Genomic DNA, 13,847 nt, shown 5'->3' on the forward strand with positions numbered 1-13,847 from the left:
TGTTCTTTGACATTTCATATTAAATTCCATTAACTATTGATAAAGCAAAGATTTAGCATCGTTGTTTTGCTGTTGCTTTTTACTGTATGCCTACTGGCTTTGTATTGAATTTGAATTTGAGCTTGGATTTCCATGTGGTTTTTTTTTGTTGTTTTTTTTTTTGTTGTTTTTTTCAAATGTAGCACATCAGACAGGTTATGTGTGGTATTGCATATAACAAAATTTTATATGGTAAAATTGTGAAATACTCTATATAACAAAATTGAATATAGAATTTGGAAGAGCTAGGTCTATGTAGACCTTACTGACTAAGTAAGCTCTTGTCAGTTGCTTTTGGTGCACATTTTCCAGACTTTAAAGACTTTTGATGTTTAAAAAAATTACATTTTCCTTACATGGATAAATTTATGGATAATAGAAAAGTAAAAATCTGGTTGTTCCCTGAACTTGTGTTGTCATACAGTTTTATGCAGTAGTTATTCACAGCCTAAAAAAGCGTGTTGAGTAACTGACGGCATGTCTTGCTTTTTCCCCCCTTTGTGTCTTCCCACTTCACAGCTGTGCAATGGAGGGTCTGTCACAGAACTTGTCAAAGGTTTGCTGAATTGTGGCCAACAATTGGATGAAGCTATGATCTCATACATCTTATATGGTGCTCTCTTGGTAAGGTTGTTCACTGGGCTTGTAATGACAGCAGAGGGTGCAGTTTGTTCATCTCATGCATATATTTTCCATTTATAAAGAATGATAATGTTGGCAATATTTTCTGGGCTATTACTGCAGCAGGAGTTGTATCAAGCATGTAATCTGGTGGACAGATGTTTCTATAGACTATGTGCAGATTGTCTTCATTACATTCCCTAATAGTAGGGTGGTAATTGTTTTTAAATAAGGGAGTAAACTTATTTTTGTTACTGCTGGCATATAGGGCCTTCAGCATTTACACAATAACCGGATCATTCATCGAGATGTCAAAGGGAACAACATTCTTCTGACAACAGAAGGTGGAGTCAAGCTCGTTGACTTTGGTAATGACCACTTCCCATTTGTTTTTCTAATACATGCAGTCTAGCCAAAGGCATCTGTTTACTTTCCACTGGGAAGGCAGAATGCTATAGTGAGAGATTTTCGGGACAATTATCAAGATTATTTTAGGGAGGAAAAATGGGGAAGTAACTTGATACACCAAGAATGAAAATGGTATCCAAAAAATCAGTAATACGTTTTTAACTTAAAAGAGCAATCGTAATAATTTATTTTTTAAAGTATTTTTGAAAGTGTCATTTACAAATCTTTTTTTTTGCATTTTGCAAAAAATGTCAGTTTCACAGTAATTGTCCTAATTTAAATTTAAATTCTGTGTCTTTTGCATATGAAAAGAAAACATCCTTCTCTTTGAAATGACATTTGCTAGCCTCTAGCATTTTGCTCCCTCTGAGCAGAAGGTAAAATGGTCCCATGTGTCCAAAACCCAATATCCATTTAATATGTTATTATTGCTGTTGTATACGAACATGGCCAGTCTGGAAATATTGTAAGAAATAGATGGGTAGGGAGAGGAAAAGAGAAAGGGCCTTGTCAATAAAATTTAATTCAGTTCAGCATTTTTCTTCTTATACATATCCACTCAGAAAAATAACACAGTGCTGTATGTAGTCTGACAGATATGTATACAATGGAAACGAATTATTAGTAATATGTGATTCATTAGTTAATCATAAAATGCATAAGGTAATCACCATTGAGAATAGTATTGCTTGGATAACAGATGTATGTCTAGTAGTGCATGAAGATAAAGAAAAATGTTCACAAACTGAGAGTAGCATACGATGATATGCCAAAAATCCTGCAAATAGTGATGATTAAAAAAATGAAATTCATATACTGGAAAATAAATGTAATACCATGACATCATCAGCATTACAAATTTGACATTAAAAATGATTGTGTTGGAGATTATAAAATAAGCTGGAACCAAGAAAGTAACAAACTTCTCAGTACCTTCTAGGGACAGAAATTCATTATGTTGAACAGTAGAGGTAATAATTAAAATAGTGCTGGGAGAAACATGGCCTGAAGCAAAATTTGCAGCAAGTCCTTGAGCTAGTATGAGGGAGACAAGTAATTTCTCTATGAGTGTGGTCGTTGTTTGCAACTGCGCCCTTCTGGGAAATATTGGCTTCTTTCTCTGACAACTCTTATCATACATGTCAATGGCATTAGCTGCTGCTGAAGATCAGCTTGGAGCTCCTGAGTCCAGAGGCTTATCTGTGGTATACAAATCTAAGTGGCATGTTCAGGAAAACTGAGAATCCCAAGATTTCTGGCATCTCTTTCCATGTTGCTGGGGCTTTTTTATTTCTTCACATTTAAGATTCACCAATAATCGTAGCAAATTATAACAGATGTACCTCAGAAAAAGACATGAGCAAACGCTCACGTGTTTCCTAGTATTTAACCACTAGGAAATATCGAAATGTGCTTTCTGTCTGACAAAGTATTATGCACTAAGGTTTCATTGAATTGCTCTTTCTCTCACTAGCCCACTGCTTTAGTCATAGAAAGGACTTAGGATCAAATTAAGACTGAGTTGCAGCTGCAACTGTTGTCTGTAGAATTGTCCCATTTGTTGTAGGAGGTGAAAGATGTTTAGTGAAAAATGCAGAGTTCAGGAAGAGATTTGCTATTTTAGAGTTTTGCTATTCAGACAGCTGAAGGACATCAAACTGGAGCCTGTTCTTGCTTCTGCTAGGGTTTCTCTTTGTTGGCACTTGCATCAAGCTTTTTAGAAATGGCCATTCTGTGTTCCTCATTTTCCTTGTATCCAGTCTGAAACATTTTGTACTACCTTGTAGAAGAGCTCAGTTTGAGCTGCAGCTGAGAACGTTACAGCTCTACTTTAGTCAGATGGAGTGCCTGAAAACTGAAAGATCTCAGATTAAGAGCACAAAAACAGTGGATGCATTTGATATTTTTAGGCTAATCCCTGGAACTAATAATCCTCTCCCATTTTGAAGGAATGTTAAGGAGATTTGTTGTGTGATAAGGAGTGAAGAAAATAGGAAAGGAAATAATAATCCAAGATTTAGTATTGAATTGTGCATACAAAATGAGGCTCTAGAATCCAAATCAATGGAGATAAAAGGAAATACTCAGAGATTACCTTGTTGGCAAGTTCTGTCCATTATATAGGGGGAAGAGAAAGTGAATTCATACTCAAGGCAGTATGTATGAATATTAGCACACTGAGAGGATTGCACAGGGTTATTTGTTTGCTTTTATTGCGTGACTTTTCAACTTCTTTTTTCTTTCAACTTCACTCAACAGCATGACATGCTTGAACTCATCATTCACTCATGTTCTTTCTCTCTTTTTCACCATCTTCCCTCTTTCCCCCTTTCTCCCTGTCTCAGCTTTTTGATGTTCCATGCTGTTTTGGAATGTCCATAGATGGCAGCTACAAGTTAGGCCAGCTTAAGAGAAAACAGTTAAATGCACAGAGGCTTGTAGACTCCAGTCATTGGCTGTTTTGCAGTGTTACCCACCAAATCAAGATTTGTGATCACACTGAAATGAAAAATAAGTACAGAATTGAATCTTTGGTACAGCAATCTAATTGCTTAATTTACAAATGACTGATTTTGAGTCTGAATTTCTTACTCACTGAAATTGGGCACAAATCTATCATGTCATGGTGTGTTTCTACCTGTTTTTCTTTGTGGGTGGTACTGTGGGAGTAGATCATGTTTTCTTTTGTTTTCTTTTTTCCCAACAATGATAGCATGAAATATTTTTGTTAATATTGCATTTGTTCAGCTTATTTGAATGCTCCTGAGTTCTACAGGAGCACAGTTGACAAGAGCACAGAAAATGATTTGAAACTTCATTTTGATTTGTTAATATTGTTTCATTTTGTTCTAGTTCCTTCCTTTTTTCTGCTGTGCTTCACTAGCCTAGCCTCAGTCAGAAAACCAATGAAGCACAGGCTTTGTTTTAAGCAATTCCTTAATTCCTAAGTATAAGCTACAATGTGAACTTAAGCTTCCATGTTTTTCAAAGGAAAAGATTTGTTTTAAATAAGTGCATAAATGTTTTGTTGAGGAGGAATTTCTGCAAGGTTCCTGCCAGCAGCATTCAGGGAATAAATTTCAGGTAGGCTTGGACAACATTTCTGGAAAATAGGTTTTAAATTCAGATGGGAATTTGAAATGTTTCAGAATATACTCATGAAAAACAGCAGAAGGAGGTATCTGTGATATTAAGAGCTGATTAAATTTTTTAATTTGAATGAAAATGCTTCAGACTGAGATAATTCATAAAAAAATCTCATAGCAATCCAGAAAGAAAACAGCAAGCTGTGGTCTGTCTAGGATGAGCTGTGGAAAAATGAAATTAATCATGAGCTGTGATCTCAGTCTTAGAGGTTTGTTTCTTACATACTTCAAATAAACTGATTGACTTGATTTAATGAATTTGAAGCCAAATTTGTTTCTGTTTTGTTGCAGGTGTTTCAGCCCAGCTCACCAGCACACGGCTACGTAGAAACACCTCAGTGGGAACACCCTTTTGGATGGCTCCTGAGGTAGGTAAATGTTTTTTGAATCCTATATTGTCTCCCTTCACTGTAATGCGTGATCTGTTGGCACTTTAATCAAGAAATATCTTTTCAACTAAGGACCATATTTCTACTTTTCTCCACATCTATGACCTCTGTCAATGAATGTACTACTGCTAAAATATACAATACTTTGATCAAATACTTTGATCAGTATTAATATTCACTATTTTTGTCTCTGTAATGTTTCCATAAAAATACAGATGATCTCCAAGTAATTAAGGGTTGTTATATGGGAACTGCTGAGTCACGGCCTAAACCTCTGATTGATCACCTGAGGTGAGCCATGAGTCAGCCAGAGGAGCACAGGTGAAGGCAATTCAGCTGTGCTGCCGGAAGCTTGGCTCCACCTCTCCTAGACCTATTTAAGATCTGGCTATGAGAGGGGAAGGATCCTATCTGGAGATCCCCTCTTCTGGTGTTTTTTGTAGGTGAGCCTAGCATATGGGTAAGCCTTCCATTTATTCTCTCTTATTATCTTAGTCTACTTTGCTTAACTCTCTTGTTCTTTTTTTGTGATTATAACATCTTAATATCCATTGATTATACGTCTTAATATCCACTGAATATGCAGTTGTCTTGAAGATTTTATGACTTCCCAATCAGACACATTTAAGCACTATGTAATTCTATAGAAATGCTTTTTAGGTGAAAAGTACCAGTATGGAACACTTAAGGAATCCTTCATAAAATAGTTGAGTATACGCTATAGATATAGGTAGATAGGAATCAACAGCTGAGAGCTTGGGCTGGGGAAACTGAAATCTGCAATTCTACAGTCTCCTGAGATTTCACACGTATGGGGACCAATCCTCTCTTGGGCTAAAGTTTTTGAAGTTAATCTGGCCCTGCATGTTCTTACACAGTGTGAATATGATTCTGTGCATGTTTGTGATTTCTGCTACGTTATACGCAAATTTCTGGTCTGAGGAAACGCATGCAGTTTTTCTGCAGTTGGCTAGTTGATCTGTTTTGTTGATTCATTTGCTCTATTATGAAGATGGATTCACTAAATGTAGGAAAGGTTCTTTAAAAAAATGATAGTTAATACCCTATTTCTGTGTGCTAGCAAGAGACACAACTCATAATGCTCATCCTGATCTATTACTGGCTCAAACAGCACCAATATTTATAGTATAGGTAAATTTAACAAGGACTTCATGTCCACTCTATTGAAATAGGCTTGTCTATCTTTTGAGGATCTTAATGTACTTTCAAAAATTTACTTCTCCTTCTCTATTAGGATGTTATGTCAGACAGTCAGAATGTTGTGTAGACTGTGCTGCAAGGAAGTGTTTTTTTTGTGTGCGCTTGTCTGAGCACTTCAATACACGGTGGAAGAAGGAGGAGTTCCCACATTACTATCTAGATTTAAGACTGTGAAAACCTTGACTCAGCTGTGTGTCCTGTAACCTTAATTACAGACTATCTTGTCAAGTAGTTGGGCCAAAAAAAGTTGTAAAAAGGTGTTTTGAAAGCACTAATAAGCTATAGCATTGCGTAGCTCAAAATAATCTCAAACATGTTGATAACATAAGATCAGACACAGTATGAAGGTAAATACTGAAAAGAAGTGTTTACAGGAAAGAACAAAAGGGTTCATTTATAGTCTGTCTATTGTAATCCATGCTACTACTCACTTTTTAAAATACTATGGAAGTAGGTATATATGTCAATAAAGGGAAGGAGATGTCAGAGTGAAAAGAGCAGTTGATGCATATTCTAATGTATGGGGCTCAGCTAGTGTTGGGTCATGGTCTGAGCCACTGGTTGGTCACCTGAGGAAAGAACTGAGTCAACCTTGGGAGCACAGGTAAAAGAAATTCAGCTGTGTTACTGGAAGGGGTGAAGCCTCGCTCCCTCCCTGCTAGACCCAATTTAAGGGCTGACTGCCACTGGGGAAGGATGGAGTCTTTCCTGTGAATCTAGATCTTTGGATGTAAGAGAGCATTCTTTCCTTGTTTGCTTCCATTCCCATTTTCATCATTCTTTCCAGCTATAATACAAGCTGTAACATATAATAAAATGTGAGCAAATACTTAAAGATTTAAAATGCAACCAATGATAGATAATAATAATGAAAACATAAAACTCATTTGCTTTCCCAAGGTTTATGTCTAAAACAAACAAAAAACTAAACAGGCAACAATAGTTATAGCTGTTTAACTATGGGAGATGGTTCAAAAACTGTTTCTGAGTGGCAAAATCTGAAGTTCACAGAATTCTTTCATTGTCTGGGGATGTGCACACTTGGACTCATGGGCTGGCATAGGTTAAAAATACAGAAGAACAATCTGCAATGGTTCCAGATAATGTATTCTTTGTAAATTTAAGGTCAATTGGATGTTTAACTGAAGGTTTTAAGGTTTAAAAATATTAATTTTTGCCCTTCTTGCTGTAAGAAATAATGCATTTTTATAAGATTATGAAGTCAGAAATGGAGTGAAGAGGGAGTGAGTTGTTTCTTTGTAAGCTCTTAAACCTAAATAATAATAGTCTCATTTGCATTGGAGATGCAAATACCTTTAGATATATTTGAATTTGGAGGAATTTTGGGTGGAATTTGCATCTGTTACAAGTGTGTAAATTTGTTTCCACGTGCAAAACAATTTTAAGTGTTGTGCAAACATCTGTCCATTTTAAAATATACTATACTACTTATACATCCTGTGGTTTCCTAAGGATGGCTGATTACAGCTGAGCAGGGAAAAGAAGCTGCTGCAACAGATCCAAAATTGATCTTCCACACTCTCACAAAAAAAACGGTTGGTATTTTACCATCTCCATAACAACAAGTTACGTCACAAAAGAGACACAAGGTACCTTAGAAGCCACTGTGCAAGCATTATTTATGGAATCACCTTCATTGCAGATGTTCTGAAGCCTTTGTAAAACATTCTTTACAGAGTGACAGGAATATTATGAAATATTTTCTTGAACTCAGATTTTTAGAGGTGATTTTTACAGTGCTGTTTTGCTTGAGTAATTGCAATCAATGTCAGAAATCATACCAAATTTATAAACCATCCTGTCTGAAAATACTCATTCTCAAGGTAAAAACCCGAAGAAATAAACAGAGACTGAGACACATTTGTTCAAAAAATACAACAACGTAGATGTAACCAGTGTGCATTATGTGCATCATTGAAAAAGGATCAAGTCTAGCTTGACATACTTCCTATTTGGAAAAGATTTCTCAAAATAACTAACCCAGTATCATAAACATAGTCACTTATCTCAGATATGCCTGTGTGAAAAACACTGATGAAGCTTCATGATGTACCAGTCTGTAAAACAGCTGCAAGATGCTTATGTATCCATCCTGCTGTTGTTGAAATAGCTTTAAAACTTGCTGTTGTGTAACACATGCTTGAGTTGCTACAGTTGCTTTCTTTGTGTCTGTATGAATGACCTATTTCCCTTGACGTGTGAGATGCAATTTACATCTTGGGAAACCTTTCTGGTATTTTTAAAATATGCAGCCAAATTTTTATGTGAAATATGAATGCTTAGAACTGAAATAAACTGAAAAAGACTGCCTGAGTAGCAGCTTTTTAGAAACAGTGATTTCTACATGAAACTGTGCTGAGATTAGTAAAACTAGAAAAGCACCCAACAGTCTCAAAAATCTTGCTGCCAAAATTTTTGATACACGGTAAATTCTATGTCAAATCCAAATATTCCTTAAAGAACAGGAAGGGAACGTTATTATTCAGAGAAATAGAAAGGTTTTTTTTTTTTTTTTTTTTTTTTTTTTAAATTGGATTCTTACTATCTTCACGTGAAACATAAAAGCCCCAGATTGTATAAAGCTATCATGGAGCCCCGTTTCAGGTATACGTGAGAAAGATGGATGTAATCAGAAGGGGGAATAGGGATGGAAGATGAAGAAGCCTTCCTTAAAGGAATGGACTACAGGAGTGTTTTGGAGAAATGAATCATGTGAAGTAAAACTGACAATATTTTCCTTGGCAAAATGCAGGAAAGTATTCAGATACAAGTAAATAACAGGATATGGGCAGGACACAAATACACTGGAAACAAGAACCAGCAGTTAAGCCTGGATAAGGAACAGTCTGTATAATGAGGAAAAGCATCACACTGTAAGATGAGTAATACAGGGATTATATAAAAACGGTACTTAAAATAGCGAAAGATCACTGAAAAAATATCTGTGACTTGAGGGTGTCCTAAGGTATCTGGTTCAGCTCACTATTTTTGCTGGTCAGCACAAAAATCAGTAGCTTTACAGTTTTGAGACGACTGGGACATTGTTTTTTTTCTTGTTCTTTTCCTAATGATTGTGAAGTTTGAGTAACAGTACAGATCAAAAAGATTCATCCTTGAGCATTTGTTTTTGAGCAGAACACAGGATGAACCAAAAAGTTGCTGAAAATGAAAATGCAGAATCAAACCAGGCAGTGTGGAAGCATCTGAAGAACTTGGCAAGGGTAAAGAAGCTTTGAAATAGACTCCCTGAAAATCAGTCATTGCTGTTTAAACCTAATTAGGATTATCTCGCAGTTAGAAAAACAGCCATATAGATGCTGGAACACAGAAAACTGTCAAACCAAAAAAGATAAATAAGGTGGAACTGCTTAAGTACTGTGGTTGTTTAGGTTGTTTAAAGCTTCCTATTGCCAAAAATCCTGAAGTTATCTGAAGACTGTTTCTTTCATGCTGAGATGAATTGTGTTGAATGCAAGCGGAAACAGATTAGGAATCTTAGAACAGAACTGCCTTTACTTTCTCACCCCCTAACCATAATGTGTCTTGATTTCAGCCTCTATTGCAGAGCTGGCAAAACCTAGCTAGAACTGAATGGCAAGCTTTCTTTTTCCCAAGTAATTGAAATATCACAAAAGCGTGAACCTATGCCTGTACTCTGAGTTTTATTTACCAGTTCACGTTTTGTTCAATGAAGTTATCATGATCTAGTCAGCTAGATTCTTGCAATTAACCCTGACCCTTAAAATAAGCTCGGTTAGAATCTGTGTGTTGGGGAACAAAAACAGAAAAAGATAATTGAACATGGAAAGAATTGAAAAGATGCTGAAGGCAATTTAAGCCACAAGGAATACGGTGCTATATTTTTATTGATAACTGCTAGAAAATGACAACTGCATATATAATTATGATTTGAAAGGAGTGAAATTATAACATAGTAGATCCTTTGAAGAACTGCGTTTTGAAATATGATGCAAAACAGTAGGAGAGCATGGAGCTTTTGTACATGCTGATTTATAATGAACTGTAGCAATCCACAGCTCAGTACAAATCGGAAAGTTTTCAGTAGTATATATCTGCACTTTTCTGCTAGAAAGCCATTTAAAAATAGTTGTACTTCATGTAATTTTTGTGATTTAAAAGAAAAAATCCTTCATGAACTGTGAATCTTCTCTAATAAGGAAAATCTTGGAAGTATTTCCTCATATTCCGAAAGGTGTAATAACTATTCTCTTACAACTTATGATCTACTGAACTAGCTGTAACTGCAGATTTTTTTTAAAACTTGTGAATTGTAATAAATGAAATAAGATGGAAAACATAAAAAGATGTCCACTCAAAAATCAATATTAAATTATATTTAAAATCTTCTTCTGGAAGAAACCTCATAGGTGTAGGGAACATTTCTTCTTCTTAAGCAGAATTTTACATTTATCTGGCCTCAGAATTAATTGTGAAATATTTGAAAATCCCATGTATTTTTTTTCAGTGTGGGTAAAAAAAACAAAAAACAAACAAACAACAACAACAAAAAAAACATGAATAATTGGATGCATGATTTTTGTTACATTGTGATTTGGACAATGCCTGTAGTTTAACCTTACTGTGTTTATGTTAGTGCATAAGCGTATAGTGTAAAGGAAATGCCTACTTGACATAATTTGAAATAACATCACTCTTTCAGGGGGTTAAAATAATGAGACACCACAATGCGTTAGACAGTTATATTTAGGGAATATAATCTATCTCTTTGAAATGCAGAACAGGCTTTGAGTGTGGTCCTGTAGCACATTTGGTAAATACTATGGCCATGACAGAGAGAAACTGCTACACTGTAAATGTGTGAAAGCAGATGAGGAAATAAAAAGTGGGAACCGTTGCTCTAAATAGCTGGGGCAAGACTGGATGAAAGAATGGAAGGAGCCGTTATAGCAGGTGATTGGGAAAGCAGGATAGAATTAGAACTCTGAAAGGCCACATGTAACTGAAATGACTGTTTCTGAGATGTCACCTTCTGAGAGCTGACTGGCATGATATAAACAAAGTTATCTTTTGGAGAACACATTTTAAGAAAGTAAATAAAGAAATAAATGCCAGTTTCTGCTTTTGTTATTTTTCCCACTTTCTTAATTTTCAGGCTACTTATATAATGAGCTGTGGTAACAAGGAGTTATGCTGAAACTGCTTAAAGCCTGTAAGGAAAGCAATAGAAGAATTCAGAATGCTACAATTTGAACTATGAAGAGGTTTCTTTAAAGATAATGGCATATGAGAGGAGGACAATGCAGCAGAACAGTACCGGTGAACTCTCCCTTCAGAGAGAGATCTGGCAAAATGCATTACTGCCTCCTTTGTCTCTGGGAAATCTACAAACATCCTCAGGGGCTGGAATGGCAGAAGGGGCTTGAAACAGGGAGCAGCCAGAGGGAAGATCAGTACCTGGGCAGTTACCTTTGATAGCATAGCCATGATCTTGTGAAGGAATGTGGAGTGGCTGGAGGTATGCATTTGTTCCAACCAAAAAGCAGATGTGGAAGACTTGTGAAACTTCTGTGTAGTTTAAAAAAAAAAAAAGTGCAAATTTTGTGCTTCTTGCACAGAGATTTGTGCACTAAGTATATTTACCATAGGCCTGTAGTTGCCTCTGTTTTCTGTTGCTTTGTGCAACACCATTTCCAAATCTGTGCAGGTTGTGTATCCTTACTGCCAGGTTCTGTGGGTTGGTAATGAAACATGTCAATGACACTACTCATAAGTAGTGTTGAAGGCATGATGAATCCATGATATAAAGCAAAACATGCTCAAAAGCTTGTCTTTTTTCTATGCTGCATCTGTAGGACTAATAAGGGGTACTCCTTTTCCCTGTGAATGTAGTCTTCTGTTAGGGCAGTCTAATGGTCTCAGGTATATTTCACTGGGATGAGGTAAAAATAAAAACACTTTGTTTTTTAATCCTTAGCTGTTAAATTACGAATGGCTGCTTGATATAAAATTTAATTTCAATGAATCAATGTTAAGTGAAATGATTAGTAATGCAAATGATTAAAAATATTAATTCTTATTTTGAAAACATTTTTAACAATATAATCATTTTCTGATGCATCACAGAAATATTTGAATGATAATCACAAATAAGGAACAGAAATTAAACTAAAAAGGTGGGGGAATACATAACCAATTTCAGACATGAATTTGCTTATTTTGTTTGTGTGAATGTGCACGTGTACAATAAATAAATGTTATATATACCCTAAATATACATGCATTAACTTTGCTCTGGATTATTCAGTATCCTCAGTGTTTTTTTGTGTTGACTTCTTTATCTTGATGCATAAGATTTCTATCAATATTTAATTTTGAATTTACCACCTATATGAATTAATTGGATTAAATAGAGTCAGAGCACAGAAGTTCAGTTGATTTATTTTCATTTGCATAGTTTGCAGTTTTGTTCTCCTTGCATCAAGGGTAAGAATTTTGTTCCACATTTATTTTTCGTATGCTGTGCTCTGCTTTCAGCATTGTGCTCACACACCTCGTAAGCTGCTTATTTAGCTACGGCAGCTGAGTACAGCACTGCCTTTCTTCAGGAGCTTCAACATTCCAACTACAGACTCCTTTCTGCTGGTGGGTCATCACCAGTGCTAATTGTGTAGTGATTGTCTCCAGGTAGCAAATCTGTACTGTTACTATCAGTCAGTTATACTGTGTGTGCGTGCTTGCAGCTGCTTCATGCATGTGTTGTCTATATGGAGACAAAATGGAAGTAAGTTCACTTCTAATAATTCCAGGTAAGCTTTGAAAGGTTTGATGTATTTTCCTTTTGCTAAACATATGTAGATCTTACTTTCTGATTATAAGCAGTACATCCAGTGTACGAATAATAGTGCTCTGTATTATGTTTTCCTTTTTTTATATCCACCTGCAATCTACTTACACGCTTGCTGGAGTTCAGAGAAATCTTTGCATTGATTTCAAAGTGAGTAGAATTATGTCCTTGAGTGCAAAATTTTTGTCAGGGAGTGAATCATCTTGTGTTCTTTTGTGAAGTGTTATGTTTCTGTAAAAGTTATAAATTGCACAGAATGCCTAATCCCTGGCTTCTCTAAATGCCCTTCAGTTAGCGTGACCAATTTATGTGCTGTTTTTGCCAGACCAGTGAATTGCCCCCACCTCACCCTGTCCCACTGTGACCCTCTACACAAATAGTGTTGACGAATACCGTCATGTTGCCTGTTCTTCTGTGTGACGATAAGGTGTTTTTCACCCTAATGCAGTATAACTGGGTGGGAAACTGTGTTGAAATTACTAGTACAGAAGGTACAAAACGTCTGTCTCCTTAGCAACCTGGGCTACTGCATGTGCATAAACAGCCTATGCTGAAGTGAAGTACTTGACGCTTGTTCCTACGACATTCACTGCCAAATCTCAAGATTAAATACATCTTCCCAAAACATCAGGGGATGTAATCTGCCTTTTCTCTTTGACTTTTACCAGGATAGGGGGATTTTACTGGATACAAAACAGGTGCAGATGTGATGATGTCATTACATAAGGTTGAGAAAGAAGTATCAGGTTCTTCAGTTTCAGATAATTTCTTCTGGTCTCTCTGCCTTCAGGTCCCACTGTGCAGAGCAGGAATCAGTAAAGCTTTAGAAGCTGGGAGGCTGTTTTAGCTACAGAATTCTGACTGAAAAGAGGAGATATTCCCAAAAATAAGTATCTCTGACTTCTCTGTAGGGACAGGAACATAATAAAAGATGAATCAGTGGGAATTTTTTTTAGCTAGCTTTCAGAGATTTTTGCTCTGCAGGGAGTTCCTGTGGTTTTCAGTGGAAGACAGAACTGGGGCACTCCCAAGGACTTAGCTTGTAAACTATGGCTGAGAGAGTTATATCTTTAAATTTTGAGGCAGAGTTGTCTGCTAGCCAAACTATAAAGGTAATTGTCTATAAATACTGATCATCAAGGAAAAAGCTGTAGTCAGATTTTTGCTTTGAAAATT

General features: G+C 36.1%; 1 protein-coding gene across 11 annotated transcripts in view; it reads left to right on the forward strand.

Moving 5' to 3' along the window:
* MYO3B (myosin IIIB) overlaps window positions 1–13,847 on the forward strand; it is a 195,584-nt gene that overhangs the window by 29,145 nt on the left and 152,592 nt on the right. For all 11 annotated transcript variants that reach the window (XR_008204654.1, XM_052674958.1, XM_052674959.1 and 8 more), the window contains 3 exons: window positions 559–663; window positions 929–1,028; window positions 4,506–4,582. Coding sequence is in view for 10 of the 11 variants with exons in the window: in XM_052674958.1 (XP_052530918.1) it covers window positions 559–663; window positions 929–1,028; window positions 4,506–4,582 (282 nt within the window). In the remaining variant the exon portion in view is untranslated. The remainder of the gene's footprint in view (window positions 1–558; window positions 664–928; window positions 1,029–4,505; window positions 4,583–13,847) is intronic.

This window comes from Tympanuchus pallidicinctus, unplaced genomic scaffold, assembly GCF_026119805.1.
Source record: "Tympanuchus pallidicinctus isolate F22 unplaced genomic scaffold, pur_lepc_1.0 scaffold15, whole genome shotgun sequence".
Classification (NCBI taxonomy): domain Eukaryota; kingdom Metazoa; phylum Chordata; class Aves; order Galliformes; family Phasianidae; genus Tympanuchus; species Tympanuchus pallidicinctus.